Source organism: Mauremys mutica, chromosome 2 (genome assembly GCF_020497125.1).
Source record: "Mauremys mutica isolate MM-2020 ecotype Southern chromosome 2, ASM2049712v1, whole genome shotgun sequence".
In the NCBI taxonomy this organism is placed as follows: Eukaryota; Metazoa; Chordata; order Testudines; family Geoemydidae; genus Mauremys; species Mauremys mutica.
This window is the reverse complement of record NC_059073.1, coordinates 263,633,854-263,656,633: the sequence shown is the minus strand read 5'-3', so window position 1 is coordinate 263,656,633 and position 22,780 is coordinate 263,633,854. Positions and strand designations below refer to the sequence as shown.

Below are 22,780 nucleotides of genomic sequence, written 5' to 3'. Positions count from 1 at the left end.
TTGGCTGGTTCGTGGAACGTCCCGGCAGCTGGTAACGGACCAGATGACAGAAATCCTGTCTCTATTTCGACACCTCGGTCTTCTCATCAATGCCGAGAAGTCCACCGTAACTCTGTCGCAGCGGGTGGAGTTCATTGGAGCGGTTCTCGACTCCAATTTGGCCAGGGCCTGCCTCCCGCGATCTCGGCACCAGACAATGGTCTCCATCATCCGAGACCTCCTCACCTTTCCCACGACAACGGTTCGGTCCTGCCTCCGCCTCCTGGGCCACATGGCGTCCTGTACGTTTGTCACCGCGTACGCGAGACTCTACCTTCGCCCGTTCCAGTCCTGGCTAGCGTCGGTGTACCGCCCACATCGCGACCCCATCGACATGGTGGTCATGGTCACGAAGCCCACCCTTGAGTCACTCAGCTGGTGGCTGGACCCAGAGGTAGTGTGTGCAGGAGTCCCGTTCCACCCTCCTCGCCCATCCGTCACTCTGACCACGGATGCCTCAGCGCTGGGGTGGGGGGCTCACCTGGGCGACCTTCACACCCAAGGTCTTTGGTCGCCCCAAGAGCTCGCTCTTCACATCAACATCCGGGAGCTGCGAGCGATCTGTTTGGCGTGTCACACCTTCCGCACCCGCCTGCAAGGCCGCTGCGTCGCAGTGTTCATGGACAACACGACGGCAATGTTCTACGTGAACAAGCAGGGCGGAGCCCGCTCCTCTCTCCTCTGCAAGGAAGCGATGCTCCTGTGGGACTTCTGCGTGACCCACTCGATTCACCTAGAAGCGTCCTTTCTTCCAGGAGCACAGAACACGCTGGCGGACCACCTCAGCAGGTCTTTCCTCGCCCACGAGTGGTCCCTTCGACCGGACGTGGTGCACATGATTTTCCAACAGTGGGGCTTTCCCCAGGTAGACCTGTTTGCCTCCAAGGAGAACAGGAAGTGCCACCAGTTCTGTTCCTACCAGGGTCGCTCTCCGGGCTCCCTGTCGGACGCCTTCCTGTACTCCTGGACGGATCACCTCCTTTACGCCTTCCCTCCGTTCCCGCTCATCCACCGGGTGCTGCTCAAACTTCGGAGGGACCGAGCCCGCCTAATACTCGTCGCTCCGGCCTGGCCGAGGCAGCATTGGTACACCCTGCTGCTCGAGCTCTCCGTTTGGGAGCCCATTCCCCTCCCATTATGGCCGGACCTCATCACGCAGGACTTCGGCAGACTCCGCCACCCGGACCCGCAGTCCCTCCATCTCACAGCTTGGTACCTGCGTGGCTGACCCACGCGGAGAGAGACTGTTCCGCGGCAGTACAGCGAGTCCTGCTTGAAAGCAGAAAGCCTTCCACCCGCTCCACTTACCTCGCAAAGTGGAAGCGCTTTGCCCTCTGGTGTGACCAGCGCGGCCTTAATCCCTTCCTAGTCCCTCTTTCTACAATCCTGGACTACCTCTGGTACCTTAAGGAGCAAGGTCTCGCGGTCTCCTCCTTGAACGTACACCTGGCAGCCGTGTCCGCCTTTCGCCCATCCATAGACGGCCGATCCATCTTCTCGAGCCAGATGGTTTCCCGCTTCCTGAAGGGCCTGGACCGGTTGTACCCGCCCATAAGGCGTCCTACCCTGGCCTGGGATTTAAACCTGGTTCTGGCCAAGCTTATGGGAGCCCTCTTCGAGCCTTTGGCCATGTGCTCCCTCCTCTACCTGTCATGGAAGACGGCCTTCCTCGTCACTATAACTTCAGCGAGACGAGTGTCCGAGCTTCGTGCCCTAACGGTTGGTCCACCTTATACCGTCTTCCATGCAGACAAGGTACAGCTTCGCCCGCACCTGGCCTTCCTCCCGAAAGTCGTCTCGGCCTTCCATGTCAATCAGGAGATCTTCCTCCCGGTCTTCTTCCCGAAGCCGCACGCCTCACCTCGGGAGCAACAGCTTCACACCCTGGACGTTCGCAGGGCCCTCGCTTTTTATATTGAGCGGACGAAGCCCTTCCGGCGTTCGACCCAGCTGTTCGTAGCGGTTGCCGATCGCATGAAAGGCGAGCCGGTCTCCTCCCAGCGGATTTCCTCCTGGGTCACGGCATGTATCCGGACATGCTACAAGCTTGCTTGCGTGCCACCATGCCGCCTCACCGCTCACTCCACGAGAGCGCAAGCCTCGTCTGCCGCCTTCCTGGCCCATATTCCTATCCAGGACATCTGTAGAGCGGCCACCTGGTCTTCTGTACACACCTTCGCTTCCCACTACGCGTTGGTGCAGCAATCCAGAGACAATGCAGCCTTTGGCTCAGCAGTCTTACACTCTGCCACGTCTCACTCCGACCCCACCGCCTAGGTAAGGCTTGGGAATCACCTGACTGGAATGCATAGGAGCAATCACTCGAAGAAGAAAAGACGGTTACTCACCGTAGTAACTGTTGTTCTTCGAGATGTGTTGCTCCTATCCATTCCAGACCCGCCCTCCTTCCCCACTGTCGGAGTAGCCGGCAAGAAGGAACTGAGGAGCAGACGGGCCGGCTGGGGTATATAACCGGCGCCACAGCGGCGCCACTCCAGGGGGCGCCAGCCGGCCCGCCGGAGTTGCTAGGGTAAAAATGTTCCAAAGAGCCGTGCATGCGCGGCGCGCACACCTGACTGGAATGGATAGGAGCAACACATCTCGAAGAACAACAGTTACTACGGTGAGTAACCGTCTTTTATACCGACCAAACTTCTGGTGTAGACAGCATTATGTAATGAGAGGGTTTCACCCATCAACTTAGCACCTATGTCCATTCTTTCTTATTATGCATTTTAAGTCTGCTTTGGGCCCAGTACTGTTCCATTGTTGAAGAGAATGGCAGAACTCCCTTTAACAGGAGCAGGATCGGGTCCATTGACTCCAATGCAAATTGCAAGTGCTCAGCACTTCACAGGTTTCATAGAATCATAGAATTCAAGATCAGAAGGGACCATTATGATCATCTAGTCTGACCTCCTGCAAGATGCAGGCCACATAAGCCGATCCACCCACTCCTTAAGCAAGCGACCCCTGCCCCATGCTTCGGAGGAAGGCAAAAAACCTCCAGGGCCACTGCCAATCTACCCTGGAGGAAAATTCCTTCCCGACCCCAAATATGGCGGTCAGCTGAACCCCGAGCATGTGGGCAAGACTCTCCAGCCATACCCTCTGGAAAAAGGCTAACAATATCCTATCATTGACCCATTGTACTAATTACCAGTGTGGCACTTAATTGACCTATTGACTAAGCCCGTTATCCTATCATACCATCTCCTCCATAAACTTATCTAGCTTAATCTTAAAGTCATGGAGGTCCTTCGCCCCCACTGTTTCCTTTGGTAGGCTGTTCCAGAATTGCACTCCTCTGATGGTTAGAAACCTTCATCTAATTTCAAGCCTAAATTTCCTGACTGACAATTTATATCCATTTGTCCTCGTGTCCACATTAGCACTGAGCTGAAATAATTCCTCTCCTTCCCTGGTATTTATCCCTCTGATATATTTAAAGAGTGCAATCATATCTCCTCTTATCCTTCTTTTGGTTAAGGAAAACAAACCGAGCTCCTCAAGTCTCCTTTCATACGACAGGCTTTCCATTCCTCGGATCATTCTAGAGGCCCTTCTTTGTACCTGTTCCAGTTTGAATTCATCCTTCTTAAACATGGGAGACCAAAACTGCACACAATACTCCAAATGAGGTCTTACCAACGCCTTATATAACGGGACTAGCACCTCCTTATCCCTACTAGAAATACCTCGCCTAATGCATCCCAAGACCGCATTAGCTTTTTTAACGGCCACATCACATTGCCTACTCATAGTCATCCTACGATCAACCAGGACTCCTAGGTCCTTCTCCTCCTCCGTTACTTCCAACTGGTGCGTCCCCAGCTTATAACTAAAGTTCTTGTTAGTCATCCCTAAATGCATAACCTTACACTTCTCACTATTGAATTTCATCCTGTTACTAATACTCCAGTTTACAAGGTCATCCAAATCTCCCTGGAGGATATCCCGATCCTTTTCCGAATTTGCAATACCTCCCAACTTGGTGTCATCCGCAAACTTTATCAGCCCACTCCTACTCTTGGTTCCCAGGTCAGCAATAAATAGATTGAATAAAATTGGACCCAAAACCGAACCTTGAGGAACTCCACTGGTAACCCCCCTCCAACCCGACAGTTCCCCCTTCAATACGACCCTCTGCAGTCTCCCCTTTAACCAGCTCCTTATCCACCTCTGGATTTTCATTTCGATCCCCATCTTTTCCAATTTAACCAGTAATTCCTCATGCGGTACCGTATCAAACGCCTTACTGAAATCAAGATATATTAGATCCACTGCATTTCCCTTGTCTAAAAAATCTGTTACTTTCTCAAAGAAGGAGATCAGGTTGGTTTGGCACGATCTACCTTTCGTAAATCCATGCTGTAATTTGTCCCAGTTGCCATCGGCCTCATGCTCCGTAACCACTCTCTCCTTTAAAATTTTTTCCATGACTTTGCATACTACAGATGTTAAACTAACAGGCCTGTAGTTACCCGGGTCACTTTTTTTCCCCTTCTTGAATATAGGAACTATATTAGCTAATCTCCAGTCAAACGGTACAACCCCCGAGTTTAGAGATTTATTAAAAATCATCGCTAACAGGCTTGCAATTTCACTCGCCAATTCCCTTAATATTCTAGGATGAAGATTATCTGGGCCCCCCGATTAACTTCCGTTTAGCTGTTCAAGTTTGGCTTCTACCTCAGATACCGTAATGTCTACCCCCATATCTTCATTCCCATCAGTCCCTCTATCACTATTCCTTAGCCCTTCATTAGCCTCATTTAAGACCGAGGCAAAATATTCGTTCAGATATTGTGCCATTCCAAGATAATCCCTAATCTCCACTCCGTTTAAAGTTTTAAGTGGTCCCACTTCTTCTTTCTTGGTTTTCTTCCTATTTATATGGCTAAAAAACCTTTTGCTATTGGTTTTAATCCCCTTCGCTAGGTCCATCTCCACCCGGCTCTTTGCCTTTCTCACTGCTTCCCTACACCCTCTGACCTCAATAAGGTAGGTTTCTTTGCTGATCCCTCCCATTTTCCACTCCTTGTACGCTTTCTGTTTTTTCTTAATCACCCCTCTAAGACGCTTGCTCATCCAGCTCGGTCTAAAACTGCTACCTACGAGCCGTTTTCCCTTTCTCGGGATACATGCCTCTGACAACTCCTGCAACTTCAACCTGAAGTAACCCCAGGCATCATCTGCCTTTAGATCCCTAAATATGTTAGTCCAATCCACTTCCCTAACTAGTCACCTTAATTTAGTAAAGTTAGCCCTTTTGAAATCGTATACCTTAGTCTCAGATGCAATTTTGATTATCCTCCCATTTATTTTGAAACGAATTAGCTCATGATCACTCGAGCCAAGGTTGTCCCCTACAACTATTTCCTCAACAAGGTCCTCGTTACTCACCAAAATCAGATCTAAAATGGCATCCCCCCTCGTCGGTTCAGCAACTACTTGATGAAGGAATTCATCAGCTATCACGTCTAGGAAAAGCTGAGCCCTATTATTATTACTAGCATTTGTTTCCCAATCTATATCCGGGAAGTTAAAATCCCCCATGATCAAACAGTTCCTATTAGTATTTACCTCCTTAAAAACATTAAAGAGCTCTCTATCCATATCCAGGCTAGATCCCGGCGGTCTATAGCACACCCCAATCACTATCCCAGGGGAGGCTCTAGTAGTTTTCTTCCCCAATGTGACCACTGCCCAAACAGACTCCGTATTATCCATTGCATTGCTAGTTATTTCGTTACATTTCACCTCATCATTGATATACAATGCTACTCCCCCACCTTTACCTTTGCATCGGTCTTTCCTAAACAGCACATACCCTTCCATACCTGTACTCCAGTCATGGCTACCATTCCACCATGTTTCGGTTATTCCTACGATATCCGGTTTCAATTCCCGGACCAGGAGCTCCAGTTCCTCCATTTTGTTACCTAAGCTTCTCGCATTGGTGAACAAACATCCTAATTTTTGCTGTTTGGCTCCTCTCACCCTTTTCACCCAACTTGGTAGGGACACAGTACTACCAGTATGACCTGTCGATCTGGTATCCATCCCCCTCCCCCTCTTCCTTACACCTAACCGTCCCCCTCTGGCTATATCTGTTGTTATCCTGTTGTTCTCACTCCCAATGTATAAATTTGGCGTGGAGAGCACCTGGACCTCTCCCAACCATCTCCCCCCAGTGTCTAGTTTAAAGCTCTTTTAATCAGATGAGCCAGCCTCCCTCCTAGAAGTCTACTTCCTTCCCTACTTAGGTGGAGCCCATCCCGTGAGAACAGTTGGCTGTCCCCAAAAGCCTCCCAGTGCCCATACATCCCAAAGCCCTCCTTGTAACACCACTCCCTCAGCCAACTATTAATCATCACGATCCTGTCACCCCTTTGGCGCCCTTCCCTAGGGACAGGTAGAATCCCACTGAAGATCACCTGAGCCTCAATTTCCTTGAGCGTCTTACCCAACCTGGCATAGTCTCCCTTGATCCTCTCTAGCGAGAATCTAGCCGTGTCATTTGTTCCTACATGAAGGATGATCAAAGGGTTCTTACCTGCTCCTCTTAGGATCCTTTTCAAACTCAGGTCCACATCCCGTATTTTAGCGCCCGGTAGACAGCACACCCTTCTGTTCTCCGGATCGGCCCTGGTCACAGGCCTGTCCAACCTTCTCAGTATGGAATCCCCAATCACGTAGACCTGCCTTTGCCTGGGGACAGTGCGGTCCTCTAACCTATCCTCCGTCCCCCCTGGTTGCAAGCTCCTTTCATTCCTATCATTCCTTGTGGTTCCCGTTAAGCCATCCTGTATCCTCCCTTGGCCCACACTTGGTGCTGCCTCCATGGACTCCTCCCCTCTTTCTATCGGACTAGCCGCTCTTCTCTTTTTCCTTGGCCTCCCACCGTCAGCTACCACCTGCTTTACCCCTTCCTCGTTCTCCAGACCTTCGAACCTGTTCCTTAGCTCTATTTCTCCCTCACTGGCTCTCCTTTTTCTCGGCCTGCTTCTCACGGTCACATGCTTCCACCGCCCATCTTCCTCATCCGGTGGTCCCCCCTCACTGGCCTTAGCCCCTGCTTCCCCCTGTACCCCTGGGCATTCCCCTTCGGTCACTGCTTGCCATTGCTCCATACCTGCAGCTCTAGGCCTTGGATCTTTTCCTCCAGCAGCTCTATTAGGCGGCACTTCATGCATACATAGTACTGTTCTGGGTCCCCCGCTAGAACCATGTACATACCGCAGCTGCTGCATGCTCTCATCCTCGGTGTATCCTCCACAGCTTGGCTCATGGCTGCTGCTGTCTCAGCCTCGCTCAGCGTTCTTACCTGGGGAACACGGGGGACACGGCGCCGCCCCCTTCCACCTCCCCCTGTAAACTCCCACTCAAACTCCCCTGTTAGCCGCCCTGTTGGCCGGCTCCTGGGCCGCTGCGATCAGCTGTGCCGCTGCCTGGCTGGGCGGCCGCTTTTATAGGCCCCCTCCTCCGCCTAGCTCTGCCCCCTAATCAGGGCTCAGCAGTCTGCCCCGACAGAGAGAGACACAAGCACCCCAAAGACAGACGCAAACACAAAATACCTGGCTCCTCCAATGGGAACTCCCCTGTTAGCTCCAACAGGGCGGCTAACAGGGGAGTTCCCATTGGAGGAGCCAGGTATTTTGTGTTTGCGTCTGTCTTTGGGGTGCTTGTGTCTCTCTCTGTCCGGGCAGACTGCTGAGCCACCATTGTTTCTTGTTCTGGTTATTCCATCTTGAATGGACTTTGTGAGCCAGAATCTGAGTGTAGCTATACACTGGTAACATTTACTTCAATGGGAATTCTGTGTGAAGGCCAGTAAGTCATTTTCATATGAATCTGCATACTTCAGCTAAATTAGTCAATATATAAATGATGAGGAAATATAATAAATTTAATATTTGCCTCCATTTTCCATTAGACATTTTTGAATGTATTATTCTGAAATGGTACATAGCTTACCAATACTTGACTTAGCCCTGGTCTACACACAGCCCCTGGTTCGAACTAGGGTACGCGAATTCAGCTACGTGAATAACGTAGCTGAATTCGAACTACCCTAGTTCGAATGACTTACCGTCCAGACGCCGCGGAAGCAAACTCCGCGGCTCCAAGGTCGACTCCGGCAACTCCTCCTGCCGCGGTGGAGTACCGGAGTCGACCGCGGTGCTTCCGGAGTTCGAACTATCGCGTCTAGATCAGACGCGATAGTTCGAACTCCGAGAAGTCGAACTCGCCGCGTCGACCCGGCGGGTAAGTATAGACGTGGCCTTAGACTTTGCAGTTATGCATGCAGCTATTTGTGTGGCAAGAAGAAAATCATGGCTAAAGGAAATAAGCAATGGGGAATATTTGAGAGAGCAGGAGAAGAGAAAAGAAAATCAGGAAAGACTAAGAAGAGGTAGAGACAAAAAAATAAAACAGAAGAAGAAAAAGCCATCTCACCAGAAAAGAGCTTTGTTAGCCAATACGTATTTGTTAGATGTAGTAAACACTACATTAATGGTATTATGTGCATGGTATTAATATAATATACATTATGTATATGGATGTTGGGAAGGTATGTTAACTGAATGTATTATGCTCCTCCCACAATTCCGTTCCGCCATGTCAGGTATCCCACAATGCTTTGCAAAGCTAAAGTCAGCTTTGGCATTAGAAAATAGGAAACTTGTCAAAGCAATAATACATGAATACTCTATACCAAGTGCTGTTAGGAAGTACTATCATGGCTCATCATCATCTGGAATGTAGTATTCAAAACAAGATATGGGAAAGTACAGGGGTGTACCAAGGACAAAGCTAGGGTTGCCAGGTGTCTGTTTTTTGACTGGAACACTTGGTTGAAAAAGGACCCTGGCAGCTCTGGTCAGCACCGCTGACTGGGCCATTAAAAGTCAGGTTGGCGGTGCAGTGGAGCTGCCAGGCTCTCTGCTTGGCTCCACAAGGCTCCCGGGCAGAGAGGCAGCCACAGGGGCACGGCACACAGCCCCTGCCCCAAGAGCTGGCTCCTCAGCTCCCATTGGCCAGGAACCATCTAGGAGCCGAAGGGACATGTTGCCACTGCCCGTGAGCTGCCTGAGGTCAGCGCCGCCCGGAATCCACATCCCGAACCCTCTCCTACACCCCAACTCCCTTCCCCATCTTGGAACTCCCTCCCACATCCAAACTCCCTTCCAGAGCCCACACCCTGCACCCCAACCACCTGTCCCAGCCCAAAGCCCCCTCCCGCACCCTGAATCCCTCATTTCTGGCCCCACCCTAGAGCCCGCATCCCCAGACTAGAGCCCCTACCCACTTCCGTACCCTAACCCCCTGCCTCAGGCTGGAGCCTCCTCCCACACTCTGAACCCCTCAGCCCCAGCCCGGAGCCCCCTCCTGCACCCCAAATCCCTCATCCATGGCTCCACCCCAGAACTCGCACTCAACCAGAGCCATCACCTCCTCTCACACCCCAGTCCCCTGCCACAATCCAGAGCCCCCTCCCACACTCTGAACCCCTCAGCTGCACCCCCCAGCCCAGAGCCTCTCCTGCACCCCAAACCCCTCATCCTTGGCTCCACCCCAGAGCCCACACCCCCAGCTGGAGCCCTCACCCTCTCCTACACCCTAACCTCTTGGAACAGCCTGTTGAAAATAAGTGAGTGAGTGAGGGTGGGGGAGAGTGAGCAATGGAGGGAGGAGGGATGGAGTGAGCAGGGGTGGGGCCTCGGAGGAGGGATGGGGCATGGGCGGGACCGTGGGGAAGTGGGCGGGGCAAGGGTGTTTGGTTTTCTGGGATTAGAATTTGGGAACCCCAGACAAAGCTGGCACAAACTAGTGGGTTAAACTTAAACTTCAAGTGATGTATAGGGGGCTTTTAGCTTGTAAACAACCACAATATAAATAGAAGTACATTTAGGTAGGTATCTTTAAAGCACACCTTCTGTGTAAGGTGAATATGCTGCAAGATAAGAATTGCTTCCTTGAAGGAGGGTATGTATGTCTTCTTTTCTTACTGTATTGCTTTATCTTTAGACAATGAATTTGGCTAAATTTGGTTTATTGGTCTCTTGAACATTTTTAAGAACAAACCAAGACATAAACTTCAGTCACACGCAAGAAATGTTGCTTCCAGAAAAGCCAGGTCAGGCATTGGGAAGTGGCAGATGCTTCAAGGAGGAAGAATAGTTTTGTGATGGTTTCAATTTCACTGAACTGTGACTCAGGAAACTTGGTCAGTTTCTCGACTCTGCCACACAGTCCCAGTGTGACCCTGGGAAATTACATAATCCCTGTGTGGCTCAGTAATGTCTGTAAAAGGGGGATAATAATTTCTTTCTTCTGCCTTTTGTCTGACTCTTCTGTTTTGTTTGCAAACTCTATGGGACAGGAACAGTCTCTGATTAAGTGTTTGTGCAGTACCTAGCACAATGGTGTCCCAATCTCAGTAGTGGCAACAGGTGCTACTGTCATACAAATAAATAATAATAATATGGGAGACAACCTAACTTGAGCCAAGATGAATTGTGGTGATGAGTGCAGTATGAGAAATTATAGACTAGAATAGCAGATAGGAAAACGGAAAACATAATGACAGTCAATTTGCAAGGGAAAGGAGGATTAAAGGAAAATACAAGAGAAAGCTGAACCAGCCTAGAAGTTGTGCTCTGTAGTGCAGTGCAGGAAACCTGAGTTCAGTGCATAACCTCTGTCCCTTGATTCTAGGGCTGGTAGCAGTGATGGGCTACCATATTTGCTTAGGCAATATATTTAGTCACTCAGGAGAGGAAGTACCTCCCATTGCTCAATGGTAACTTCTCTGATTGACTAAGGATGGAGATACTAATAGACTTCAAAAGCAGTGCTGTTTGTTGCTGGTAGAAATGTGGCACTTACTGGAGTCCATGTGAAACTATGTAAAACAGGGCAAACTGAGGGAAATCTTTGGTGCTCCAGCAGAGATGCAGAGGAACCTCAAGAGATGAGGGAGAGAAAAGAAAGATTACAGTAACAAGATGTTCTTCTGAGCAGAAGACACCATATCTTCTATAGTTTACCAAGTTACTGTCATAATACTAGGGGAGAAAACAAACTAGAGCTACTTTTTGGGTTAGGTGATTTCTTGGGTAATCGCTGGCTGCCATGTCTACCAAGCCAAGCTGCTAATCGTGATCGCATGCTTGTCTGCTTCTCCCACAAGCACTCTACTGTTAGGGTCTTGTGAGCTTTTGAAAATCCCACTAGGCATCTGTCTTAATCTTTAAGTGTCTAAATACCTTTAAATATCTGTCCCTTTGTACTTTCTCCCATGCTGCCCCTTACATGCAAGGGGAAAGTCATAATCTGTAAAGCCACCACCTTATCCTCCTCCTTAAAAATTCACCTCTTCCATTATGCTTATAGGAAACGACGTCAACCCTCCCCCAAAAAAGCCCTTACCATAAGATAATAGCAAGGCCACTAGCACATTGTGATTACTGCTACTAATTGTCTACAGATTTTGCACACATTTTAATTTTTCTCAGGAAAATTGACTATTATTAAGCTGAGTTTTTTTTTTCATTATTCTCATTATGGTTATGTTGAAAGATCAGAATTTGTGCCTGTGCTGGTACATTTTCATTACTGTTTTGGAAGACTGCTGTACATCTTCAATCATTTTGGGCTTTCTTGTGCTCTCACACCAGTTGTGTTAATTACATTGGCTTCACTGAATTAAACACCAGCTATACACTGGGCTCTTTATCAATTAAGTCGAACAGCAAAAAGTTTCCTGTTTGTGTTTTCACAGGAAAGCATTGTTGAAGTTATTGAAAGGAGAACTATATGAGATTTTGAAAGTGTCCTTCAGTCTTTGTTACTATGTGGACCAGTGGTTTACATATTTATACATAGTTGTGTGCTGGCTTATGATGCTGTTATGGTTTGTTCTGCTACTGCCAATGCGAACTCTGATTTCTTACTTTCTCAGTTGACTTTTCTTCTGGCAGTTGGTATATTTGGCACTGTGTGTATAAATGAGACTGCCTTCAATTTAGCAGGTCTTGCATTAAAAAGGGCTTTTAAAATCAGGTTCTCCTTAGTTCTGGGGGAAAATCTAGATTTTGAGAGCAAAATTACATAACCAGGTTGCATCAATTTGTTGTAAGTAATGCCCCACATTACTTTAAACAGAGTTCATGTCATAGGTCATTTCTTCTGCATCATATAATTGTATGATTACCTTATGATTTTATACTTAGTTTAAAAAAATCCTGGCAAACGTTTACATAGTGAACACAATTATATGTTTCTGTGTGATATTTTATAAGATTCACAATATAAGATGTGCACTATCAGTGTACTATTAAACTTTTACTTTTGAGGTTAGAAATCAAAGTATGCCTGATTTTCTTTATCTTCATCTCATCTGCTTTGAGTTTAACATACCTTTCTGAACAAAGACATGTTTGTAAAGGATATTAAGTTTTGTTTTGCCTTCCTCTCCATTTAAAGTGCTCTGTGGACCCTAATGTGAAGTTATGATCCCCTAGACTGATTGATACATGTGTAGAGATGACTCTGATGATAATTCATTTTTCAGCTAGTCATGAAGATACTTTGATTACTGTGTGTTTAAATAATTATAACACAGTGTTCAATGTTAGTCTTGTTAGTAGGGAACACATGGGAAACAAGTTACACGTTATTCATGCCCAACAAAAGATGCACTGTGGTGTGACCATTTTAATTCCTAATGCTAGATTAGAAACATAGGACTTTAAATTATGTCATACTGTGAAGTAAATAAACATAAACTGAATAAAAAGTTAAGTACATAGTTTTTTGGCATAAATATTTGTTTTGGGAAATATTTGTTACTATATGAAAGAAACTAGTATGTTTGAATTAAGGTTTCACCTTGCATGTAGCTCATTAAAATCGCACGTAGCTTGTTTCTAGGTTTACATGAGTCTTAGATATAATGCAGTTTGCCTGCTTCCTTGAATAAAGCATCTTAAGTGTAAATACTGAGAAAAAGATAAACAACACCCATAAATTTTAATTGGAAAACACATTTTTTGTCTAAAAAATTTGTGCACAACCATCTAGTGACAGTGAGTAACATTTATAGAAAATCTTGATAATATTTAGTTGCCAATAAACCACTAGCACTTAAATAACACAAGACTGTTTATTAAAAAAAAACCCACACCACTATTTCTTGACATGACTTTTGAAACAAAATTACATAATTTCAATTTTACATTGTTTACTCCATAATTAATTATGATTTTATAATGTCTGTTTCTATAATAGGATAATTGACCGCTTAGATGGAGTTCGTTTGTTGTGGTCCTTATTGAAAAATCCTCATCCAGCTGTTCAAGCAAGTGCAGCGTGGGCTATCTGTCCCTGCATTGAAAATGCTAAGGTGAGAATATATTTACTAAAATATAATTGTTTATTGATAAGGCTAAGATTTAGTGACTCCCCAGCACCTGCTGCTCTGAGGCCCCGGAGACTGCTGCTCGGGCACTCCCCAGGGCCAGCCACCCTGGGACCGCTGCTTGGGTGCTCCCTGAGGCCAGCCGCCCAAGCAGCAGCTGGAGTGGCTGGCCCTGAGGCATCCCCCAGGACTGCTGCTCAGGTGCTCCCCACAGCAGCCTCTGGGACCGCTGCTTGATTGCTCCCTGCGGCCAGCTGTCTTGGGCCGCCCAAGCAGTGGCCTGTGCAGCTGACCGTGGAGAGCTCCAGCCGCTGGCCCCAGGGCCAGCTGCTCTGGCAGCCCTGGGATCAGCTGCACCAGCCACTGCAGCTGCAAAAGTCACAGGGGTTGCAGAAAATCACAAGAATCCATGACCTCTGTGACAGAATCACAGCCTTATTTATAGATCATAATCACATTTTTCTCATGATTTTCAATAATTCATGTTTACACTCTTGCTAATTAGTCACCTTTTACTTGTATTCTTTTAACTGCTTTAAATAATTTAATGTATTTATTTGAATATTTAAAACACAACTACAGAAACCCATCTACTGCTCATAGCAATCTGGTCGTCCTTAATTGTACTTTCTCTGTTTGTAAAATGTCATCTTTATAATAATGTAACCAGAACTCTGCACACTGTTCCCAGTAAAGCGTCCTGAAAGGTGCTAGTTGAACAATAATGAAAATACAAGTGTCCTATTAACAGACTGTGAACAGCACAGCTAGTGGCTCTCCTCTACCCTACATACCTTAACCATGTTCTCAGGGGAGCATCTTTTGGCTTGAGAGCGTATTTCAGTCTCCATGCCAATGAAATCCTTAGATTCTCTGCTCAGACTGCCAACAAAAAGTGCCAGTTGTGAATGGTAGTTCTTGTGCAGGAGTCAGCTGTGCACAAAGAACTGAACTATTAATTTATTTCATATAGATTGCCAAACAGAGATAAAAAGGTGACTATTTTCCTTTACTGGTCTAGAATGGATTAAACCCAATGATCCATGGTTCAGTAAATATGAAAGGTTTTGTTTCTCTTAAGCATATCCCTAAAATATCTAGTAGTCTTGCATCACAAACTCTTGTACAAGGCTGGAATGATTTCTTTCAATTTCTAATGAATGCCCCCATTAACACAAGTTTTGATTTTCCTTTGTACTCTGTCACTGATATAAATCATTCTGCACAACGTTTAAAGACCTGATCCTGTGAAGTGCTGGAGCCCCTTGGAAGTATTAAATCAGTGATACTCAGGACTGAGGCTCACGAGCTGCAAGTGGCTCTTTACTGTGTCTTTTGCAGCTCTTTGTAGCACGATATTAAAACACTGTGTGATCTAATTATTAACCAGTCTAAGTTATTAGCCAATCGGGATGCTTTTTCTAAGGTAATAACCAACTGTAGTTGATAAAATAATGTCATTATGTTGAGATAATTATATATACTGTATATAGTAAATGAAACGATGAATTCACACTACTGTGGCTATTTTGGATAATGATGATCGCTAATTTGGCTCCTGAACTACTGATGTCTGAGTATCACTGTACCAAATGCTCTCAACTCCCACTGAAGTCAACATTTCCTGTGAAGAACTAAGCAACTTAGAGGATCAACAATTTCTGTGTATCTACCTTTCTTTTTAATGTTTTATAAACATCATGAAACAGTTGAAGGGACATTTCCTCATGATTTTGATTCATAGATTCAGCATCTTACAGTTTTCCACACTGATTTCTATAGACCACTTACCTGCCCCTTTCCCAAACTAACCAAGTCATTCTGAATTGTATTTCCCTTTCATTTTTATTGACACGCTCTCCTCTAAGGTTTTATATTAACAAGTGATATGTCACATGTATTTCCCTTCTTTCAAGAAAGGGATGCATCTGCCTGTATCTTGGACTGTTATTACCTATACATGTTGCCTGTATTTGATAGCTAAGACTTTTCATTATACAGTTGAGTAGGTCCCCCATCACCTGTGCTTAGGGACTATACTGGGTACTTAGCTCACCTGGGTCTGAGAGTTGTATTGCCAGAAACCCCCACCCCACCATTGAAATTCCTTTCAAAGGTGTTTTTCCTGGGGTATAGAGAGCAATGGAACAGATATTGTAGACTTAGGCTGCATTAACTTTCTGTTGGTTTTTTCACTGGTTTTGTGAAGAATGGGAAGCTATGTACATCATCATGCCAGCCCCCCCTCCCACCTCTCTCTGCCTAACTTAAGATCTCTGAGTCCTGCCTGGGAAATGGGGGCACAGTGACATAGAGGCAGTTACCATCCTTTCCCCCAAGCACCGAATGGGAGAAGATCCACATAAAGGGACAATTATGGCAGCATAAGCAGGGCTGCTTGCATGTAATCAGAATTATTTATTACAGATAATATTTACCTATTCACATGATCTACCAAGAAATGCCATGCACTTGATTCTTCTCTATATATTGTGAGATAAAATGGTGTCTGTGTCTTTAAAACAAGCTTATGTACTGTGGCTTCCCCAACCCTATCTAGTTATGTGTAAGCTATGTGTCGTGTAGCTATGGGCCTAGGATTTGGATTTAACTTCTCTTTGCTTCATTTTGGATGAGCTGCAGTGGTTCTTGTATGCAGTATGCAGGTTATGGAGGGTGAAGCAAAAGGGAATGCCCATTGTAACCTATATTTTGAATATATGGATTTTTATAATTGTGCCATACAGCTGAGCAGCCATTTTCCTGCAAAAACATGTAATGTTCATGGAATTTAAAAATTATGTTCTATAAATTCATATTTATGTTTTGTGCTGAACATGTGAGTTGAGTGTTCAGTGTACCACTGCAGTTCTTTCTATACTGAAATAAAATCAATTTCTATAACTTTTACAGAAACTAATTAAAAATACACTAGTTTAGATGTTGTAACAGAGTTACTGTGCTGGATCTATCTATCTATCCATCTGTCATCACATTGAAATGTGATACTATTACCATAGTATCTAAGCACCTAACAATCTTTAATGTATTTATCCTCACAACTCCCCTGTGAGATAGGAAAATGCTGTTATCTCCATTTTACAGATGGGTAGCTAAACTGCAGAGAAACTAAGTAACTTGCCCCAGATCACACAGGAAGTCTATGGCACAGCAGGGAATTGAACCCAGGTGCCCTGAGTCCTAGGCTAGAAGAGACCACACGTACACCATAGTGCCTGACTTGGGTCATTATGCTGTAGAAAAGATGTTGAATTAAAGTTAAAACTGCTGTTTGTTAATACCAATACAATGATTTGGTTACTGTTATATTGTGTGTGATAGATTTAAGACATTTTTTAAATGAAGAGGTAGGTTGTACTGGCCAATGCATAAACCATTCCACCTCTGGAAGCTACAAATGATAGTTTGCTGGTCTGAAGTTAGTCACTGTTTTTATACATCACTGAACCACTACACATGGGGGATTCCAGAGTGGCCTAAGAATGACTTGTGAGCAAGCAGTTGCGAGTTGGCATCAATGTGATTGAGGTAGTGGAGCTCTGTGGGAAAATTTGCACAACTGCCAGTGCTACTAGTCACCCACTTTCATGAGCATTAAATTAATTTTCAAAGTTTATATATAAACTATAAATATATTAATACATGCCTCTTTTACAAAGCAAGAATAGAGGAGTTGTGTAGGTTCTTAATTCAAAAGAATGATCTTAATGGAAACAGATTTAGATTAATTAGTTTCTTAATTCAAAACGTAAAAAACGCTACTATAGTAATGTTGGTAATGACAGAATATCAGTGTACTGTCCAAGAAATGCAAATAATTATGAAAAAGTGAAAAGAAAAGTATACTCAACTCTGTTGATATTGGAATGTTAAATTATGTGTTATGAATCATGCTACCTCAATAATCATTATTTATACCTTTGTTCCAAAGCACAGCAATCCAAACAGAAAAATGTAGCAAAACTCTACAAAGGTTTTATTAATGCTATTGTGAAATTTGCCTGTGGGGTAGCAGACAAAGGCTCTTCACACCACTGAAGATGACACTGTCAATATGATGTTTTTAACTGATGCATTAAAAACAAAATCAGTTTCCTGGTAGAGCAACCTTCAAATAGTAAATCCTGACATTTAAAAAATTGTTATAAGGGTTTTCTGCTCCTCTCTTTATGTTTAGAGAAATCTTTTGTGTAGTCCTGAGAGCAGAACACTAAACATGCTCAGGCTCACCCATCCTCTCTCCTATCTATTCTCTCTGGGCACACACCTGCTTGCTGTCTGTTCATAATTAATTTCAATTTCAGCTCTGCTGCTGATGTTACTGGTACACATCCCTTTAAAGGGATTGGGGAAGGATGAGCCCCATGAACAATACACTGAAACTGACTATACCTTAAAGTGCAGTCAAGTTAGTAAAGCAATAAAATTGGGGAAAAAAGGGAAAGATTTCCCCCACCCCGCCCCCAATCTCTTAGCGGTTACTTGTAACAATGTAGTTCAACATTTTCAGATGGAAGTGTGATTTTCAAGTTGATGGCTGTCCTTGAAGCCCTACATTAAAGCTTCATGGGGAAGCTGCAGGCTGAGCAGCCATGCAGACTGTGTATCCCCTGCCTTCCATGAAAGAGGATCTCTATATTGATGCCACATAGGTCAGCACAGAAGGCTAGGGTGGAATGGATGGGTGGGGCCATGAAATTGGCATTTATGCAGATCCAGTGGCCTCCACACTTGCAGCCCATATCTAGAGTAGGGCCACTGGTGGAGCATGTGCTACTTTCTTCTTCATGCCACATGATTACTCAGGCTTTATGCAGGAGAGGTGCATTTCACCTGTTACAGAGTCATTTAACATTACCATATGTGTAAACCTACAGTGAACCTTTGAAACATAGAAAGTTTGTTGAGTTTGTAAAGCTTTCTGATGTTTATAAAATAAAAATATTGCCAGTTACTGTTTTAAATTAGTGATGATAGTTGGTTTCCACATTTCAGTAATAAAAAATGTTAGAATATCAATTTCAGTAGTTCCCAAACTTTTCTGAATACTGTTCATAAAGTTATGCTTTTTGTTCTATATGGCTTTTTTGAAAAAATATATAATGTCACTTTATAAATATTTGTGTCTGCACCATGTTTTGGTTAAACCCATGATGTCAACATTCCTTATATGAGCACATACAATACTTTCCAATTTTCTTGTTTTCTTTGATATGATTCTTATATTTGCATTCCATTTTCCTATTTTTTTCATGCAAACATTATACTTTTTTACACATCAGTTGGGACCCTACTTTTTTATACTCTGCTAATTGTAAGGAATTTGATCTTATTTTGTGTAATTTTAAAGCCATGCAACTGAGAGCTAGAATTTCCTAATACTAAATGCTTATATAAAATGTATTCCTGTTCACAGAAAGAAGATCTGGGCCTGTGTTATCAAGAAGACAATAATTATTAATTATCAATAAGAATTATTAATTCATTTTCTTGGTAGGTTCTACAATGTGATAGGTTCCAAAACAACATAAAAAAAGACATGGTACCTACCCTAACATGGCTTTCACTTGATAATAAAATGGTTTAAAGTTGTCTGATGTAGAAGTGATACTTTTCTGCAGCCCAGCATTTACCACAATTCTGGACATCTGGGCAGCTCTCCTGTCTCTGCAGCTTAGGGAAGTGGATCAGCATTTTGGCACCAAATGGTCTGACCATGCCCCTCTGTTTGAGTGCCAGATTCTTTGCCTCTGCAGTAGAAAACAGTGATAGTTTCTTTTGCTCCCACGCTTGCTCTTTCTATTTTAAAATTTCTGCCCATTTTGGGGGCAGTGGGCAGCAACACCTCTTTGGCATTCATCCTCTTTCCTGGATCAGTTAACGCCTTCAGGGGTTTAACCATCACTGAGCCTCCAGAGCAACGTCTCCCTGCCGGCTTCTCTGACCCTTACAGGCATGATAGAACAGGCAAGAAAGCATCTGGTTAAATCCAAGCAGTGCTGTATATGTGAGGCAGCCTTCCCAGGTTCAGCAGACTCAGGTTGCAGGCAACTCAACTGTACCCCTTCCTGGGCGACATCCTGATCAGAGCTCCATTGCAGTCAGCAGCGCACAGGGCCACATCTCGGATGTTGAATCTCTTCTAGGCACATATCTTCATCACCAGTGCCAAGAAAAGTTCTCTGGCTCCGTCCACCAGAATAACCCACCTGGGGGTATAAATAGACACTTTGGTAGTGAAGATCTACCCATCATTAGAAAGGTTTCAGAAAATCTGGACATTTATTTTCTTGCTCCAGAACCACAGGAGACCTGCTGAAGCACTGTGCCTCCAACTGCTAGGATTCCTGGTGTTGTGCATAGGGATCACTCCATGGGCACAATCATGCATCAGAAGTCTTCAAGTCTTCATATTAAAGGTCTGAGGCCACTCCCTGGAACACATAAACAATCATGTACAGGTCTGACACAGGTATTCAACTCTTTACAATGGTAATCAGCCCACAACAATGTCTGCAAAGGCATGTCCACTTGCCTTCCGGCAATGGAAGTAATGAGGTGGGCTGAACAGTTCCTCCTTTTCCCCAGAGCAATCCACATCAAAAGGGACATGAACCAAAAGGCAGACTGGCTCAGCAAGCACCAAGTTAACAACTCTGAGTGGTGCCTAAATCAGCAGATTCTCAACTTAATTGTTCAGATGTTCAGCATCCCTTCAGCCTACCTGTTGTGAATCATATGAATGCAAAGAAGCCGAAATACTTCACAAGGCTGATCCCAGGTCTGTGGGGACAGATGTCTTATTGCATAGTTGATATGTTACACATATCCACGCTTTCCACTACTGGGGAAGGTGGTCCAGAAAATAAAATGAGAACAGGCAGTAGTAATACTGATAACTCCTCATTGGCCAAGGAGATGTTGGTTCTCAGACTTGACAGAGCTGAAACTGGAACTCCCCACTCCAGCTTCCATGGAGACCAGACATCCTTTTGCAAGGTCCTCTTCTTCCTCCACACCTGAAACAGCTTCAACTAACGTCCTGGCTATTGAGATGGAAGCACTAGAAGGTCTCAGTCCTGCAGAGTCATGAAGACATTGTTTTCATCTAGGAGAGTATTGACACTAAAAGTGTACACTTCTATCTGGTCCAGATTCAACGACTGGAGCCAAAAGCACAAGGCAAATGCCAGAAATTCAGGAATTCCAACTATTCTGGACTTTTTCTGTAGAGGCAGAGACAGAGGCCTTCAGCCCAGTACCATTGCATATCAGTTGTCAGCTCTTAGTAGCATGCTCTTCAAAGGATCCTCAGGCTTCTTGGCAGACAGTCCACAGGTAGCCAGATTCTTTTGAACAGTCTGATTAGCCACACCAATGGTCAGGCCACTCTTCCCAAAATGGGAGCTTCCACTTGTTTTGAAGGCCCTGACAACCCATCCCTTCAAGTCTCAAACTTTAGTGTCAGCCTTTTTTATCCATTAAGACTTGTTTCTTAGTAGCTGTCACGTCTGCCAGGCAAGTGTCAGAGATGGCAGCCTTATCTATACAGGAACCTTACTGTGTGTTCCACGAGGACAAGGTGGTGCTCAGAACACCAGAATCCTTTCTTTCTAAGGTAAATTCCTCCTTCCACACTTCCCAAAAGGTTGTGCTTCCTTTGTTCTGTCCAAAACCACAGCATGAAACTGAAAAGATGTGGCACAGCTTAGATGTCAGAAGAGCATTGAAAATCTATCTCAAGTGTACAGAATCCACAAGAAGAATAGGCTATGTGTCCTGCCAACCAAAATGCCAGGGACTCAGTGCTTCCAACTCCTCCATCGCTAGATGGTTTAGACTTTGTATTATGAAAACCTGTGAATTATCAGAGGTTGCTGTCGCAGAAGAGAGCAAGGTGCAATCCATGAGATCCTTAGTGACCTCACGAGCAAGTGTGTCCTCTTCAGCAATTTGCAAAGTGGACACTTGATCTACAGCTAACATCTTCATTAAGCACTACAAGGTGGATTTTCTGTCTTCTGCAGAGACCTCCTATGCTGGGAGGATGCTTCAGGCAGAAATAATACAGGCTTTTGAGTGAGCTCACAAAAAGGGAGGGTACTTCTTTCCCACATAATTGTTATTTTATAACCCTTGCTACATAACAACTCACAGCTCGCTACTTTCCAGAAATCTAGAATTGTGGGAGATGGTGGGCTGCAGAACAGAAAATTTCTTACTAATAATTTACTGTCTGCTAGCACAGTCTTCCACAATTCCACCCACCCTGGATGGTTCATAAGCCAAGTGTCAGATATTAAGTGGAATCTTTTAAATCAAGATTGGATGTTTTTCTAAAAGATATACTCTAGGAATTATTTTTGGGGAAGTTCTATGGCCTGTGTTATACAGAAGATCAGGCACATGTTATACAGGTCAGGTGAACATAATGGTTCCTCTGACCTTGGAATCTATGAATTTATTAATCTCCATTGGACTAATGTATACAGCTATTTCATTATTGCTGAAATAGTAAGTTTATAGTTTGGGAATAACTCATCTGGCTACAAGTGGGAGTAGAGAGGACGTGGCTAGAGCTTGCGGCACCAAAATGCTGATCTGCCTCCATGAGCTGCAGAGAGAAGAGCAGGTCAGATGTCCAGAATTGTGGGAAATGCTGCTAGCAGAAAGGAAATCACCGGTAAGATCTTTTCCATTATTTCTATATCTCAATTTGTTGAATTGATTACATATTTTTCTTTTAATTTTTAATGTCTAACAGGAGAAATAACTGTAGTTTCCATCTACATCCTCTCTTCCCTAATCATCTCTTATGCTCTTGGTAGGACTGCTTCCCTCTGCCTTCATATACAACTATACACAGTGTTCCAGCTGGATTCATAACTGCTGCTGTTCAGAAAACAAAATTTAGATTCCATTAAAAAATTTAAAAATTTAGAAAAAAAAATCCCAAATCATTATGAAAAGTCAAAAATTAAAAAAAAATTGGGATATAATTTCGAATCCATTCCAGAGTCACAGAGCCTGACTCCTGACTCCCTGGCAACCTATCAGGCAAGTACATGGGGAAACCCAGCAGCCCACCCGGGTCACTGTACGGTTACTCCATTTACACTTTTTGTCTCATACTTCAAATACAATGGTGCTTTACAAGATGTCATAAAAGGCAAATCATGACCTTTCCTCCATGTCCACAAAGGACCCTTACCGTAGTAGTTCTGCTGCTTTTGTGCAGGGGAAATCGGATTTGGGAGCTCACACAGGAATGTGCACTCCTGAGGGCCACAA

The 22,780-nt window shown here is 44.7% G+C and overlaps 1 protein-coding gene across 2 annotated transcripts in view; it reads left to right on the top strand.

Annotated features, from left to right (window-relative positions):
• The window catches only part of ODAD2 (outer dynein arm docking complex subunit 2), a 166,941-nt gene that overhangs the window by 90,852 nt on the left and 53,309 nt on the right, over nucleotides 1–22,780 (top strand). For both annotated transcript variants that reach the window (XM_045004392.1, XM_045004393.1), the window contains exon 17: nucleotides 13,339–13,453. In XM_045004392.1, coding sequence (XP_044860327.1) covers nucleotides 13,339–13,453 — 115 coding nt within the window. The remainder of the gene's footprint in view (nucleotides 1–13,338; nucleotides 13,454–22,780) is intronic.